General features: G+C 39.4%; 1 protein-coding gene across 1 annotated transcript; it reads right to left on the bottom strand.

Moving 5' to 3' along the window:
• Positions 1–671: 671 nt before the first annotated feature.
• igsf8 (immunoglobulin superfamily, member 8) lies at positions 672–15,375 on the bottom strand. The gene is made up of 8 exons (XM_053316358.1): positions 15,245–15,375; positions 14,861–15,023; positions 10,651–11,031; positions 8,836–9,297; positions 5,937–6,115; positions 5,006–5,258; positions 3,940–4,392; positions 672–3,260 (listed from the first exon to the last, which is right to left on the bottom strand). Exons 2-8 carry the CDS (start codon positions 14,913–14,915, stop codon positions 3,133–3,135), a joined length of 1,911 nt encoding a protein of 636 aa, XP_053172333.1. The 5' UTR covers positions 14,916–15,023; positions 15,245–15,375; the 3' UTR covers positions 672–3,132.
• Between the last annotated feature and the right edge of the window lie 1,362 nt (positions 15,376–16,737).

Here is a 16,737-nt window from a genome sequence, read left to right as displayed (position 1 = left end):
GATATTATCAGTTGTTTTGTTAACTGAATCTAAAGGACATCATGAATGTATCAAAGCTGTCAAGTAAGAAATTGAGCTGTACAATGCATGTACTATATAGAGTATGTAATGCAGCCAGTATAAACACATGAGGATTTGTAATCTTGACTGTAATCTCTGACTGTAACTCTATAAAACTTTGGTGTGTTTTAGTCCTGGAGATGGGTGTTTTCTTCCTTTGTGCTGTTTTGAACTCACCACACAATTGTCAACCCTGCATCAAGAACATTACTAAATTGATACAATACATCTTTTTCTGTAACAACACACACGTCTATTGCCTGCATCACAAAGTGCTGAGAGTTGACTTGAGTTGAAATCCAAACCCCTGCTTGGCTGCTTTTAACTCTGAAAAACTGAAACTGCAGCACCCACAAGAAATGTTTTGGTTTTCATATTATGGATGGAAAATATGCTCAACTAGCACGAGAACACTTCTTCAGACAGATTGGATTATTTTCCTCACCGCAGAATGTACTGCAATACCACAACTGTCTCCAGTGGCCTCTGATATGAACATTTCCAGGTTCCATTTCCAGGAAAGACTTTTGTCATAGCAGTAGAAAATAAAGGAATAAATAAAACCACAGTGACATTATAAATCCATAGTGGTTTATTGGTTTATCAATAGGCAGGTTTGCCAAAAGCACCATAAGAAACAAACTGAGTAATAACCCGCCTTTGTATATTTCAATGGCAGCAAGATGCATTCAGGAACAGTGGTATTAAAGCATGAGTAAACAATCCAAACAAAAACATAACACCTTCATAAAGGGGTTTAATACGAGAGCACAACTTAAACAGCAGTTTTCAAACTTTACAGGTTACGTGCTACAATTTTTACAGCTGGCTGTTAATTCTCAGGGAAGAGAGATTGAAATGAATAGAAAGCGAACCATGCCGACTCTGTAGGCCACTGAGGGAGGAGGGGGAAGGGCAGCAGCAGAACACAGTGCAGCCATAAACTGGGATTAGAGATGAACACACAGATACTCACTTACTTCCATCTGAAATGCCAGGCAGCGCTGTGCGTGCATCTGTGTGATTTGTGTGTGTTATCGTGTGGTGGGTGGGTACTTGGGGGAACAAATCAGCTTTGAGGAGTTGATCTGGAACAAAGTGGCTCAGGAAGCAAGCAGAGCTGTGATTTTATTCCCTAATGTTCATGAACGACATTTATAATCAGGGTTTATAGAGGACAGACAGATTTAGGAGGACTCTCGTGTTGAAAATCAACCAGGAGAAAGACTGACAGCAGGGACTGAGGCTGAAGTATGGTTCAGTGCAAACAATTTAAGAAAAGCTGGAAAGATGACCTGCAACTAGCTGGATAGGAACACATTTTTACTTTCCTCCTCCTTTCCACGAACATGTATCTTAACTTTTCCAAAGTAACAGGAAGAGGAGGATGGATTTCACCCATTTAAGTGCACAGCCACAGCAAATCTGTCCGACAGATTTCCTTGGGCTAGCAGCCGTCTTGGCAGAATGAATGCGTGGCTTTTAACCACATGACAACTACGATGACGACGACAGTGAGACCTCACTAAACAATTTAGTCATATGACTGCACAGCTTAGGAAATCTTCATCTCAGGGACAAAGCGTGGAACAACTTTTTTTCTGTTATTCAGTGTAACAAACAGGGAAATCTTTTTCACAGTACTGATTTTCTATCTCAGTCACTTGACAAGAGCAAAGGAAACATTAAATAAAACACAAAACTCAAATGTCCCTCAAGTACAGCAAAGTCACTTTTTCAGCTGGAAGAAAATCAAGTAAAAGAAGGATACTGAGGGGCTTTGGTCCCAGTCCCATTTTGTCTAACTGCTTTAAAAAGAACAGAGCAGACGGCTGCAGAATGTTAAACACAGGTGCCTCGCTAAAGACAAACACATCATTAGAACAAAGTCTTACTTGCATTAAGAAAAATAAAACAGCTTCACTCCATAGAGTATTAACATATTTTAGCTCAGTGCATAATGGATATTTCCTCCATTTCTCTTTGTCCATCTACATAAGTCTGTATAGAAAACTCATGACAGCGTGAAGCATCACAGGCAAGGAATGCTTGTGTTTAGAATCGGTAGTCGTCAATTGGTCTTGGCATCAGAATGTCCTCAGCCAGCGCCTTCCTTATTAAGCAACAGACAGATGCTTTGTTTATATGCAGAGGAGTGCTGGACAGCAGGCAGTGGAAGATCCCTGCTCGTATTAAGTTTCACATCAGCATTCATGTGACCATCAGTGGCAGTGCTAGAGGCTTAACCATGCATGTACATTTAATTGTGACCAAAAAACAAAACATGCCATTTGGAGAAGGAACATCTGGAACAGTATCAACAGTTAGTGAAAAAAAAAATTTTTCTTTGTTAGGATGATCTGCAGTACCAGCAATATACAAACTGAGGCTGAATGGTGTTTAGTACCATTTTACTGTAGCAGTATCTCTGTAAACTTTACAGTACCTGTTTTACTTTTGACCTTGTCGTAAAACGCATCTATTCAAGATGAAATTGTATGTCTAGCTCCTCTAATTTGACCAATTTCTAGTTGAAACAGAGTGATAAGCTATAAGAAAGGAATGATTAAAAAGAGGGTTGGTGTGGGAGGGGACTCCCAGAAACTGGAGCGATGTCCCTGCCCACTTAAGTGGAGAGGAGTCACTATGTGTTGGCTTCAGAAATTTAGGGCACTAAAATATGTTGTTTTCAGAGAAGATTTGGATATAAAAATATAGGAGAATATAAAACAGAATCTTTTGGCATTGACTGTTAAACAAGTAGGTCAGAACACAGAAAACCAGCTAACAAGGTGACATTATTTTTCACTTCATTTTGTTTTGAAGTCATTTCTTGACCTTTTCAGTCATTGTGTTTAGTGCATCTCCTCTTTCTGCCTCTGTGGACATTTCAGGCAGTAATAGTGAACACTTATTTTTGGGCTCATGCTAGATTGGAAAAGCCAGAGAGACAATTACAAGATTTGTACATGTTTCTTTATTGTATGCGTAACCCTAACCTTAACCTTTGACCTCAACCCTAACCGCACTTGAGAGTTTGTCCCTCTGACTGATCCAACCTAACGTTTGCCCTTATTTTTGACCACGCCGTCTCGCCAGGCGCTTCATGAAGCAACAGGTTACAGTTGCGATGATGAGGATGCCCACGAACAAGGCGGAGGACACTCCAATAACCAAAGGGATGAGGAGGAGGTCAGCAGCTGGTAGAAGAGAAAAAAAAGAGGGAAGGATGCATGAAGACTAGAGAACTACACAACAATTACTAAAAAATATACCTCATTATTTTCTTTTAAAGAAGGAAAACACAGCAGAGTGGGTGAAAGATGATGTCATTATAATCTACGTTCATAAAGAAAAATATGTTCTGAAAAGGATTTGTTTGCTTCAAATTAAATGAATGTATAGAGTGCTTCTTAAATACAGACAGCACACATATTGATTAGCGGTGAGTTAATGGACTGTGCTGCTGGATACACTAAAAGCACAGATTGCCCCGGTGACTCAGCCATTTAGTCTCAATAAAGGATGTTATGTAAAACAGAGAGAAGAAGGTCAACAACTAATTTTTTACTGCCATTGCCAACCCATAAATGTGGGTTATGAGTGTACAACTGATCATGAACACTGTGCTGGACATAGCACTATCCTCCACCCATATATGTTGTGAGATATGTGCCGATATGTTTTTTTTACACAACATGTATATTCTGTGTATATAAGATTATTGGCCAATATATTGACATTGGAATTTTTTTACTCCCCAATATCAGCATTGGCCACAAAAATCCAGTATCTGGGCCCTACTGAGCAGCTTCCAGATGAGAGTCGTAAATTAGAAAATGTATCAATTATTTATTCTATTCATTGTGAGATGCTTACCTCGGGCGTACAGGTAAACCGTCACTGCATTTGACTCTGCTCTGACCCCCGTGTTGTACCAGCCTCCATGTGGGTCCTGACCCCATGCCTCAGCATGACACGCGTACATGCCCTGATCCTCCGTGGTGGCTGTGTGGACCCGCAGTCTGTAGCTGACAGCTGACAAGCGGTCGACGCTAACCTCGCTACTGTTGGTGTAGATCTTTACAACACCGTCATACATGAGAGCAGCTACCAGTCTGGGTGTTTCTTCAACTGGGGGGTCTGGGGGAGAAACTGCTGGGCTCCGTTGCCTCTTGATAAGTGGTTCAGGGATTGGCCATCGCAGCCACTGCACCTGTGCCTGGGCAGGACCTGTGGTCTTCACGGTGGCGTTGCAGATCAGGGTGATGGTGCTGCCTCTTTTTAACAGCGGGCCTCGAGGGAGCTGAGCCACAGCAGAAACTAACACATCTAAGGAAGGAAGTGATACATTTGAAGAATAGTTTATGAAGTGTCAACTAAACATGTCTGAGTGTAGAACAAAAGTTCATAGATCAAAACTATGATTAAAGTGAACCCAAGTTTAGCTAACACATGTGACGCACGTGTGATGAATATGAAGAGAGCCAAACCACAGATTCCTGTTCTGTCTGATCCATAGTCTACCTTTGAGCCAAATACTTTATTATTTTATCCCTGATGTTCCTTTTTCTGAAAGTTTTGGATGACACATTCCATTGACCCTGGTGCAGACCTGCACACTGAAGCCAAATGGCACAATGCCCAGGCCTCCTCTGAGCCACCATGACAGTTTAAAAACTTTTTTTCCAGACCCAAACAATTTAGAGTTTCCTTAACAGGAAATGGAATAGTGGAAATAAAACATCACTTACGTTAGTCATCAGTTTCAATGTGTCAACCAACTTTGGACTAGACAATCATGAAAGTATTTTTACTTTTATTTCAAATACTTTTCTTTTTTTTTTAAATAAATATCCCTGCCAAACTTCTGTGGCCAATTCAGCCCTATACTCCAAGTTAAACTTTTACTTTCTGACATACTGTGTACTATAGTGCTTCTCACCTTTGGTCTTCAGGTTGACGGTGACTCCTTCAGACCTCAGGGTGAGTGTGGCAGGAGTAGAGGGACCAGGGTCTCTCTTTCCAGCGTACACACTCACCACACACCGATACACCCCAGAGTCAGAGGGGCGGGCTGAGAACAGCTTCAGAGAGTACCTCCCGTCTGACACTTTCTCCATCGAGCCGCCACTGGATCGGCTTTGGTCGTCCCCCCAACTCACTACACCGCCTGTGCTCATGCGGGCCACCTCCACCTTTACAAAAAATATAGCGTGTGTGAGTACATAATGGACTGCGAAGTGAAGTCTGATTTATTTTAGGGCATTTACTAGAAACAGTCAATACATTTAGATTGACGATGTGGATCAAATACTAATTTCTTTACTTCTTGAATAAAAAAGGCTCTCCATTGTCATTTGTCAGAACTTTGCCTTTTGCACTTGAACACACCACACTAGAAAATATTCCAAACCTATCTGAATTATTAACACATCAACTATAAAAGAGAAGAAACATAACTTTATGCCGACTAAAATGCATTACCCAGTTGGAAATGATATTCACTGTCAGTTAAAGTATTTTGTAAGGACACCCAAAGTGTAAGGAAGTAATACTGTGCTAATAAAAAGAAAAAAAACACAAACTACTTTGCTAGTGACTAAGTGCTAAGACACAAACTCTAATTAGCCATGAAATTACAATTAAGACATGTTCCCTCACAGGAGCTGACTGATGTAGCCGCTCACAAACTGAAAGATAAATTCACTGTGTGCCCCCTTAGAGACATTAATACTTTGTTTCATTTAGGTGCAAAACAAACACACCAAATCTCCTATAGTGTTCTTCTGAGGACAATCGCACACACTGAGCAGTAACCTGCGAATAACAAACAATTACTCTAAATAAAGTCATCACAGTAAGAATCACGGTACCTCGACTCCCCCGGCCCCAACTTCCTCGTTGCTTACAGAGCCCCTCTTCATCCAGTAAACCAGCAGGCCTGAGTTTACGTCAGACGGCAGCCCCAACACCTCACAGGTCAGGATGAGAGGGGAACCGATTTGCAGTGTCACCTCTCCTTTGGGCGAGGATGTCACTTTCATAGACTCCGCTGCAGAGAGGAAGAGACAGAGGGAGGGAGATTAGTATAAAGTTTGAGTAACAGAAATCCTCCTTAGTAGAGGACTTAAAAAAAACACTTAGACTATGATGACAAAAAATGTTACTGGAAGTGATCTACAGTAGTGCGAGTATCATTTCTATAGGGAATGGCTTCTTCAGGATGCAACATATTCAAAAGTTCAGGATGACAAACTGCAGATTATATTTGACATTTTGTTATTTAGCAGATTTTTCTAGACCGACTTACAAGAGAGGCACAACAATCAGCATTATATAAGATAACCACTTTAATCAGAAAGCAAACATTACACACATTCAGACCAATCATATTTTCTGTATGTTCTGTGTCAACATGGACATATCTGATTTCTTCTATGATTGTAACCTGAATAAAACAAAGAAGACATTTGAGGATGCCCTCGTGGGTTTTGGGGGAAAAAGTGATCATCATTTTTTATCTTTTTATTTTATTTTATTTTATTCTATACACAATCAAGAAATTAATCAATGAAAATAACCATTAGTTGCAGCCATATTGGAAACAACAGAGAAATAATTCAATAAGAAAACCAATAACAGGATTATACTGTGTGTGTAAATATAACACAAGATCTGACTGACTGGTTTATGTATTATATTAAATGATATGTTCCATAATTTGAATGTAGTTGTCTGTCATTGCATGAAGATTACATTACTGTGTGACTGATTCACAGACATAAAGTATCACAGTAAACAAACAACTGATTAACGAACATACTTTGATTGACTAAAAATGTTTCATATTGTAAATACAAATAGCCTGGATAATTAGATATTAACACTGATTCATTGTTTTAGCAAAGCCTCATTCAACCACAACACTTCTCCAAACACAGATCTGCTCAATAATAGACACATTATCTATAAAAACAAAAGGACACATGTCAGACCATTGTAGAGCTGAGTAATGCTTGACAGTGACTGTGTGAAGACAATGCATGCATTGTTTCTCATTCAATTCTTTGACTTCTCTAGAAGAAAATATGACCTAAATAACATAAACTCCATTACATAGTTACTTAGCACTAGGGCAGCAACTAATAATTATTTTCATTATTGTTTAATTGGTCTAATTTATTCTCAATTAATCAATAAGCCATTTGGTCTTTAACATCAGAAAATGGTGAAAAATGTCAGTGTTTCTCAAAATTTAAGATTCAACCTAAAATCTCTTATTTTACTCACAACCCAAAGATATTCAGTTTTTATCACGGAGAACTAAAGAAGCCAGGAAATATTTACAGTACATTAAGGAAGCTTGAAACTGAGAAATAAATTAAATATTCAAAATGATTAACTGATTATCAAAACAGTTAGCCATTCATTTTCATTCATTGAGTAACTGCTGCAGTTGTAATTAGTACAAAGAAGTTGAATGGACATCTAATCAGGAACTAATTAATTGAAATAAAACATTATGAAACATGTGTTTAGAGTAACCCAATTATTCAAATCTAACTAAACAGGGTGTGAACCCTTCACTAAAACATATGTAATGGAGCTATAGAGGTGGCGAAACATTTGCAGTATTTTCCTCTATCAGATTAACTTCCCTTTCCAGTAAGTTAAAAAAAAGTTTGAGGAAGAGCTACTAGACAAAACAGAGCTGATCTTGCAGGAATGGACAGATCAGTCTTAAAGAAAGATAGTATCTTTGCGGGCTACAAGAGGACAAGGTGGGAGAAAAGATTACTTAATCCTTTAGAGTCACACAAGCTCTCTAGAATTTAAAATGAGCCAAACTGCAAAGCAACGGGCAGATTTCCAGCTGCCAGGCCTGCCAGCTATCGACCTATTAAATCCAGCTGGATAATCAACAAGAGAGCTGAACATCCAGCTTGTCAATCTGGCAGTCTGAAAGCGGGCATCACAATCAGTTAGTCAGAAGATCAAGACAACCTGTACTGAACCTGTACTCTAAGTATTGTCATTATCAATATTAATTTATTGTCATATTGATTCACTGGTGGACGCACCAACCCATGTCATTTATGTGTGCCATAGAAGAAAATGTGATCCATCACTACATAGGTTATATAACATGGGTAAGACATATGAAATGTTATAATGACAATAAAAGAAGATTCCCACCAGCCAGGTTGGAAAGAGCTACAACAGAAACTAAGCAGTCGTCCAGGTAACAATCAGAAACTCTACTACTAAGCTCTATATAGATGTGTATACAGTTACTTAATCAGCTGCCAATCTATTTAGTCAGTAAACCGGTCCTTCAGCCAGCCAGCAAGTTACACATTCAGAAACACAAGCATAAAGAGCTTAAGTCTGAAATCTGGAAAGAGTCCAATGTACTCAAAAGCGCTACAAGTCCAGGCTGACTGACGCCACTTCCAACAGCACACAAAGACACAATCAAGAACCTTGAACTGACAACCTTGAACTTCAGCGGTTTCCCACGACTCAGCTCCACATTCACTTTTATTGTCTTGAGTTTAACCTAAGCAACTAAATGTATAGAACACCTGGTTTTCTAAGTGTGGTTTACTACTTTATAAACTACCTGCAGTATAATTACGTAACTAACATCATGTGATTTTTAAACGTAAGCTGTTTGGACAGTCGCTGTTGTGCAATGTGCAATGACACTTGAAACATGCCGTCATAGTTTTGGCAGCACAAAGTCTGGCACAGTTTCTTAGTTACACTGACCTAGTTGTTGAACGGTCAAGTTCCCGATATCCAGCGTCCTCTGTGCAATCTTCTGCCATGATCGATCAGGGTCCCGAATCCACTGCGACGCCTCACAGAAATATGCGCCCGAGTCATCTGGCTGCACCCCTGTCATCTTCATCACGTACGTGCCCAGTCCACCCTCCCCGTTCCTCTTCTCCAGCGTGATGTCTCCATTATCGTACCGCTTCTTGTAAGAACGTCCGGGGACGACCCCCAGCATGTTGTCGATGGAGATAATCTCTCTGACTGTGCTGACCTCCCCTCCGGCCTCGCCTCCTGATCCATCTCCACCACCGCGCTTCCCAAACATGATGGACAGGTGAGTGAGCTGCTCCGACCGGATGCCGGCCGAGCATGTCAGCACTACTTGGGCCCCCTCTGGCACGGGCTGGCTAGTGAGTGTGCGGGTGTAGCTGATTTGGAGTGTGTCGGGGATCACTGCGAGTGCAAAAAGGGATACAGACAGACAATCATATTACATCAAGTGGCTGCAGCAGCCTGATGAGAGAGAAAAATGTGCCAAATTGACTTTCCACTGCCTGTGTGCTGTTTAAACCTTTCTATGTTTAGAAGCAAATCATGAAACGGGGTTGCTAAGAGTCACTCCGAGTCATTTACTGTACCACCCTTGGCTTTGGGCACTAGCTTTGCCACAGAAAGTGGGATTAGCAGGCTATTATGACCGATAATACACTTGCTGCAAAACGAACACCCAGCATCCTACAAACATAAGCTGAGCAGCACACAAAGCAAGATGATGAAAAGAAACAGAACTGATAACCTTATGGGTGATGTAAACTTGCCGAATTATTTTTGTTAGCTTGAACAGCTGGATCTCTGTGTAAGTGTAACAGGTTTGTAGATAGTGAGAGAGAAAGAGAAACTCCAGATGGTAACCATGAATGATAGCTAGGAATGAGGAATGTCATCATGTGCCAAGTTAAACACATAGTATGATTAAATAATGAAAAATGTGTTACATCTGGCTGATATAGCACAAAGCTGCTGATAAAACCTACCAAGATAGAACATGATCACATCAGTTTCCTGGTTTATACCACATGTCACAGCCATGATTTTATTTGTCCATTGTACTTGTTTGATTTGATTGTTTTTTAATATATAGCATGTATTCCATGTGTTGTATTTGTCTTTATTAAACTAATATGATCTTTGTGATCTCATCTGTACTGTTGAGGCCTGACTACGCTCTTCATATTTTGTCTGTTTTTATGCCTGTATCGTATGTTTTGTAACTTATATGTGTTGCTGCTATCATAGTTGGGAAACTTCTGTATTCATTTCCTTTACCACTGTCAACAAATTCCATTAAATTCCAAAACCAATCATACTTTATAACTTCCTGACCTTGTCTCTAGTAGTCAGCCCAAGCCCATTATTTCCCACTGAAGATCTAAATCTTTAAACATGGGAAGATATTTTCACTCTAAAAGGGGCTCAGTGACCAACACAGTTACCAAACAGGAGTTGCCATAGCATTTGTTGAGGATGTATTTTCTGCTACAGATTATTAGGCATTTGATGCACCAGTGAGTATTTATAGCAGCAGGAGAGTGTGTATAGGATTAACTCAAAATAAACTGCAGTGGTCGTGTTCATTGTGATGAAGGAACACCTAAACCAGTGCAGCTGATGTGTTCTGAAGGTAGGAGTATGTCACAGAGCAATAAGCTTTATCAGGCTTTGGAAACACTGGCTACATTGGTTTTAAACAATAAGAAAAAAAATATCACCAGCCTTTCTTGAAATGAAGTTATGTGCATATTTTACCTTTGACAGTCACCGTAGCGCTGTAGTTGCCCTGGTAGGTGTTGTCCGTGCTGGGAGTGTAGCATTCGTACTTCCCCTGGTCCTCAGCCCGGAGCCTCTGGATCACAAGCCGGACATTGTCCCCAGAGTCTCTGTCCACACTCACCTCCCCGTTCTTCACCCGGGTCTGGAACGGGGCGTAGGGGAAACCTTTATCCCTTGTGGACACCACTCCCATCTGCCGGCCACCAGCATCATCCCTGTACAGGTACCACTCAAAGTCCTGTGTGCGTGGGCCTTCATATCCTGACACAGAACAGGGCAGGGAGAGGGAGAACCCTGCTACACGGTACAGGGGTCCAGAGGGAAGGCCTACATCACGACACACAGCATACTGGAGCACTGCGGATGAGAAATAAACAGACCAATGATGATGAGCGATGAGCAGAAAGGAAAGTTTAGAAACTGTTACAATCTTGGTTTGTGTAGGTCACAGTGTTGCCTGGCAGCATGTTTGCTACATGGACTCACTAATCAATATCGTGAGCTGATGACTGGCTAACTGGGAATCAATAGATGAAATAGCTGTGGAGTTAGGGCTGGGACAAGGCCAGCTTCCTCCAAATACAATGACAACGTAGTATAAATGAAAAACAATCATTTCAGTTCATTCCACAATTATTTTCACTGATTAAAAAGGAACGGTCCACTAAATACTGAAACAAGTTTGCAGTCTTACAAAGAGTGCTATTATCATTTACTGATACTGTGTAATCAAATTCAATCAAATTCATTGGCATTTAGATTGCGGTGTTCAAAGCATAAACCAATACTAATCCAGCAAATAATTATTTTCATTATTTTTCTTCGAATTACTTATTATTAGGGCTACAACTCACAATTATTTTCATTATCAATTAATTTGTTGATCATTTTCTTCATGAACTGTTTAGTTCTTTGGTCTATAAAACTGCCAAAACTGTGGAAAAATGTTGTTTATGGTTTCCCAAAGTCCAAAGTGGTATCCTTAAATGTATTCTTTTGTTCTGACCAACAGTCCACGATCACAGAGGAATAAATCACATCAGAAATTATTCACATTTGAGAAGCTGGAACCAGAGAATCTGATCATTTCTTTCAGTGAGAATGACTCAAACTCAGAACATTTTCTGGATTCTTTTGGTCTCTGTGACAGGAACATGAATACCTTTGAATTGTAGACTGTTGCTGGGGACAAAAAGATGACATTTAAGGACATCACCTTGAGCTTTGGGAAACCATTGTCAACATTTTTGGCTGAATTGGAACAGCAGAGCCAGCCTTATAAGCACAAATGTCCTTTTTCTAACATGTTATGGAAAATACTCCAGATAAGCCAGATTCATGGATCATAAAAATAATTGTTAGTTGTGGCCCTAATATAAACAGTGTCTTCCTTTTACACTTATGCACAACTTCATAACTCTTAGAAAAACCAGCTGCAGCTGCTGCATTATTCAAAAGTAATATTTCATTGCTCAAAGCAGCAAAAATTAAAGGTCACAGAGTGCATTGTATTGGGGAGACAATTCACACTAAGACTCCCTGAGCTGAGTGATTCTGCTCAGGGCTCAATGGAAAATAAAATATTATTCCTTTCCTGTCCCTGTAGTGTTTAACAGAAACGTGGCAACGTGGAAGATTTTCAGTGTTCTGGTTATGAGTAAAAATATTCAGTGTGAGTGAGTGCCTCGGGGTTGAGAGCAGCCAGGTTCAGGCGTCATTGTATTTCAATGAGTCTCATTGTCTGGCTGCATACCCCACTTCCCCTAGAATCTTTCTGAAATAGTTATGGACTCTGACCAACCTGGGCTATTTAAAAACAGAAACTCTTTCAGCCACGGGCACTGAAACTGCTCAGGCCATTACTACTCTCTCATGCATACGGTACTTGTACCAAATATTCCGATGCTGATACTGAGTCAGTCAGAGGGGAGAGGCCAAGTTTTACAGGGAAACATCAGTTCTGCATCCAAAGATGTGTATACATACAGTATTATACAAGTAATAATTTCCTCTTTCCAAAATGAGAAGTTTAATCTAAGATGACAGGAAATATCATATATTTATTCCCCAATTAGTTTTGCTTCCTTAAACAAAAACATAAAGCAGAACAGTTCCTCACGTTTTTTAAAGATAATAAAAAATGTTCTTCTAACTATGAGTAGCACTTCTCCAAACTGTGGTTGTATACATTAAAAACAAAGCAAAAGACATGAATGTCAATCAAAAAGGAACAGTCTTCATTGGAAATTGTAGTGACATTAAGTGATTTAAGTAGCCAGAGAGAGAGAGAGGTCACACAGCCAATCTCTGGTAAACTTGCTGCTTATTTGGAGAGATAGGAATTCATGTTCAGAGCTCTATTAAGGTTACAATAAAGGGTAAGAAATGATTTTGCTAAGAAGTGTACACATCTTTAATACTGGCTGCCTACAAAGTGATTAATCTGCAGGTGGTGCCAAAAGCTGAGAAATAAACTCATCGTCTCTGAATTCAAATGAGACATGACCCTCCTGACATAACACCCAACAACATCCACAGACAAGACAGTCAACAAAGAACAAGCACCTGCGAACACACCCTTTCCCCTAAACTAAAACTGATAACTACCTGAACAACTAGAAATACAACAAGGGTGTGTGCTGCCACTCCCCACCTTTCCGTGTGTGTCAGACCTAAAAACAACTGGAGTTCTCTCACAGGCCATCCGCGGCCCAGTAACAACACGCCCATAGATAATGACATGGGAGACTAGTGGGAGGCTTAAGCGGATCAAGCCCTAATTAACATTGGGCTCGGACTGATAGGGCTGGGAGACACTGCAGCTTGTGACAATGCTCAATACTGTCTGGATTAGACACCGTGCAACCAGGGGGGGCCAAATTCTCTTAGAGTCCACGAGGAGATGCATGATGGACCACTGACCCTATTTATGTCCCAGGGACCCCTGTCTGTACTGTGTCTGATAGAATTCAGACTATTATATTGTCTCTCTCTGCAAACTGTTGAGTCAAAACACACAACATTTTTAAAAATGGGAAGTATGAGGTTAAAGCCAGATGTCCTGAATGTCACAAATATTTAAACACAGTTTCAGATCATGACTTTACTACCTTCCTCTATCTGGGTCACATTCCCTTTTTGAAGCCTTTTATCATTTACGATTTAGCCAAGAAAATAAAATCTTGATCTAAATGATAAGTCGCTTGTCAGAAAATTAAACAACTTCCAGCTTCCAGTTCCTCAAGAGGTCCAGATTTACTTCTCTTGGTCACCAAATAAATATATTAATAAATAAATAAATATTAGAAGATGTAAACTTGGGATCTAAGAAATTTTGACTGGCATTTTTCACTATTTTCCAATTTATTTTAAACCAAATGACTTCAAGAAAACAAAACAATAAAGAGTTGTGTTAGTTGAGGGACTTTTCTGGGTTATTCCACTTCCCTCTGACCTCATAGCTAGATAGAGAGATAGATACTTTATTGATCCTGATGGAAATGTAGGCATCCAGTAGTTTATACGAGACAAACAAAACACCAAAACACACAAGAATAAAAGAATGCAGCGGTAAAGTGATAATCTAGCTGCCACAACTAAAACAGAAAATGATCACACACATGGAGGTAGTGCAAATACAACGTGATGAAGAATAATAGTTACTGTACATAATATAAAACACAAAATTGGGGATAAGTATAAAGAAATATAGATTGTGTATAATAAAGCTAACACAAACAGTAACCAGTAACTTTAGATATTGACTTTTTTCCCTCATGTGTATCTAATCTGTTTTATACTTCATTTGTGTGGGAAAACCTTTCCTTCAATTCACTTCCAATGACAGATGCACCTGTTTCTATGACACCACTGTCTCAGTAGCATCCATTAAAGCCATGTTTGGTTTGTGGTTAATAAAAGAAACGTGCAGGCTGCAGGCATGTGAGATGAAATGCTGATAAGTGCCCCACTGATGAACCACAGAGACAAAATCCATATCCACAGGCAAAAAAAGACGGCAGACTGAACTATTAAAGAGCCCCGGCTAGGTACTCCACATCTAAACGAACAGTCAGATTGATATGAATGAAGAAACAATCATGTAAGTGCATGTGACAGATGGCCAGGCCGTTTCAGTCACAGTGTGCACTCAAACAGGTAGAAAAACAGACGCGGCTGTACTCACAGCAGTGCAGAAAAACGAATAATGCTGCTCTCATTGAAGCCATCATGAGCCTCATCTCCCCCCTCGCTGTCCAGACGGATTATGTTCACTCAGATTTCCTTCTCCGTGTTCCTCTTGTCGTTTAATGCCGATCATAGTTCACCAAGCTGCGGAGACCAACTGTCTTCAGACGAAACAACACACATGACGGGATTATTAATGAGGGAGAAGAAATGATGATGATGAGTAACAATGTAGCAATACACTGACGAGATCACACACACACACACACAGACAGAGGAGAGGAGAGTTAGCGCCAACAGCTAGCAGCCAGACGAATCCATTATTATTATTATTATTATTATTAATGCAAGAATTGATCTGCAAGGCTGTAAATGAAATCACCTTTTCTTCATGCACCGTCGCATCTCCGTCAACAAATCGAGCGCTCCATTATAGCCGGGTTTGGTTTTAGATTATACCGCCTAGTCACACAGACATGCCGTGCAATGCAACCGAGGAGGGTTTGGCATCACAGGGGGTTGAGAGAGTGTGTGTGTGTGTGTGTGTGTGTGTGTGTGTGTGTGTGTAGGGGAGGAGGAGGAGGAGGAGGAGGAGTGGTTGGCTACAAAAATAGGGAGGAGCATGCATGCAAATAGTGTGAGAAAAGAAAATTGAACGGGTGCCATTGGTCAAGAAAGCGACGGTGACATTTTGAACCAATGATAATAGAGAGTGTTGAAATATGCACGTATTTTATTTGAACCACAAGGGGGCGCCAGAACAAAATACAAATGGACCTGTGCTGTATACAGTATTATGGTATGTGGGATTATCAAGAAGGGTTAATGATTTATACTAGACTATGTTACAGAGAAGCAGGGTTAAGAAGGTGACTTTGGAAATGTAATAGGTTACAGATTACTAGCGACCCTATTTAAAATGTAATAAGTAATGTAACTGTTTAAATAACTTAATCAAACTAATGTAACTTTTTACATTTGATTACTTTTTGATTTATTTATTTTTTCTAATGAATGTTTTCAGCTCTTAGGTAAGTGTACCCATTAAGACCAACAAAATCTAAGTTGAGATGTTTTTTCATGGATACTGACATGATGTATAGGGGAGATCATTTCTTATAAAGCAAGATTTATCTTTCATTTGAAAATGTATTAACTCATTCATGTAGATTTTGGAATATAAAATAAAGAAATTTTATGAAAAAAGTCAAAAGTCTGACATGGGCTTAATTGTAACTGTGAAGCCATTTAAACACATGTCATGATTTATTTTAAAAAAACATAATAAAAATATTGATTTCAAATAATTAAAAACAGCAATATATGTATTCAATAACATGTTAAATATTTCAAAATGAGGCAAAAATCCTCCTCCTGAGAAAAATGTTAAAGGTCTTTGCAACATTTTCATAAGTAACTGTAATTTAATTACAAATTTTTTTTCTCAATAACTGTGACAGATTCAATTACATTTAATTTGTATTTCAATTATGTAACACCACTATATGTAAGTAGTTTCTCCCTAACACAGAAGTAATTGTTCCTCCTGTAGACTGCCTTTATAAATGTGAATGTTTTAAAAATAATAATCATTGGAATATGCTAGAACACAGAAAAGTAATGAGTTAAAAGTTCATATGTGGAATAAGAAGAAGTAGTGTTGTGTGATTGCTGAAAGTTTGCAGGTGCAGCAATCACACAATAAAAAGAAGAGATGTGCAGTAAGGGATACATTATACTGATATGAAATGTTCAGCTGTAGTGGTTTGTTGTTGCACAGTAACCACAACTAAACTAAAGCAGGCTACAGTTTTTTTTAGGTGTGTGTATATGTTTTACCTTTAAGATATTTACTGATGATATTTACAGAAATCT

Source organism: Scomber japonicus, chromosome 3 (assembly GCF_027409825.1).
Source record: "Scomber japonicus isolate fScoJap1 chromosome 3, fScoJap1.pri, whole genome shotgun sequence".
NCBI lineage: Eukaryota > Metazoa > Chordata > Actinopteri > Scombriformes > Scombridae > Scomber > Scomber japonicus.
The sequence above is the reverse complement of the archived record's forward strand: the minus strand, read 5'-3'. Positions and strand labels throughout refer to the sequence as shown.

Bases quoted from the DNA above. Each gene is read 5' to 3' on its own strand.
- igsf8 (XM_053316358.1), bottom strand. From the start codon at position 14,915: ATGAGGCTCATGATGGCTTCAATGAGAGCAGCATTATTCGTTTTTCTG. The intron at 9,298-10,650 runs GTAAAATATGCA...TTGCACTCGCAG, and splicing joins CGCTACGGTGACTGTCAAAG to TGATCCCCGACACACTCCAA. The intron at 6,116-8,835 runs GTCAGTGTAACT...TCCTCTCTGCAG, and splicing joins CTTGACCGTTCAACAACTAG to CGGAGTCTATGAAAGTGACA.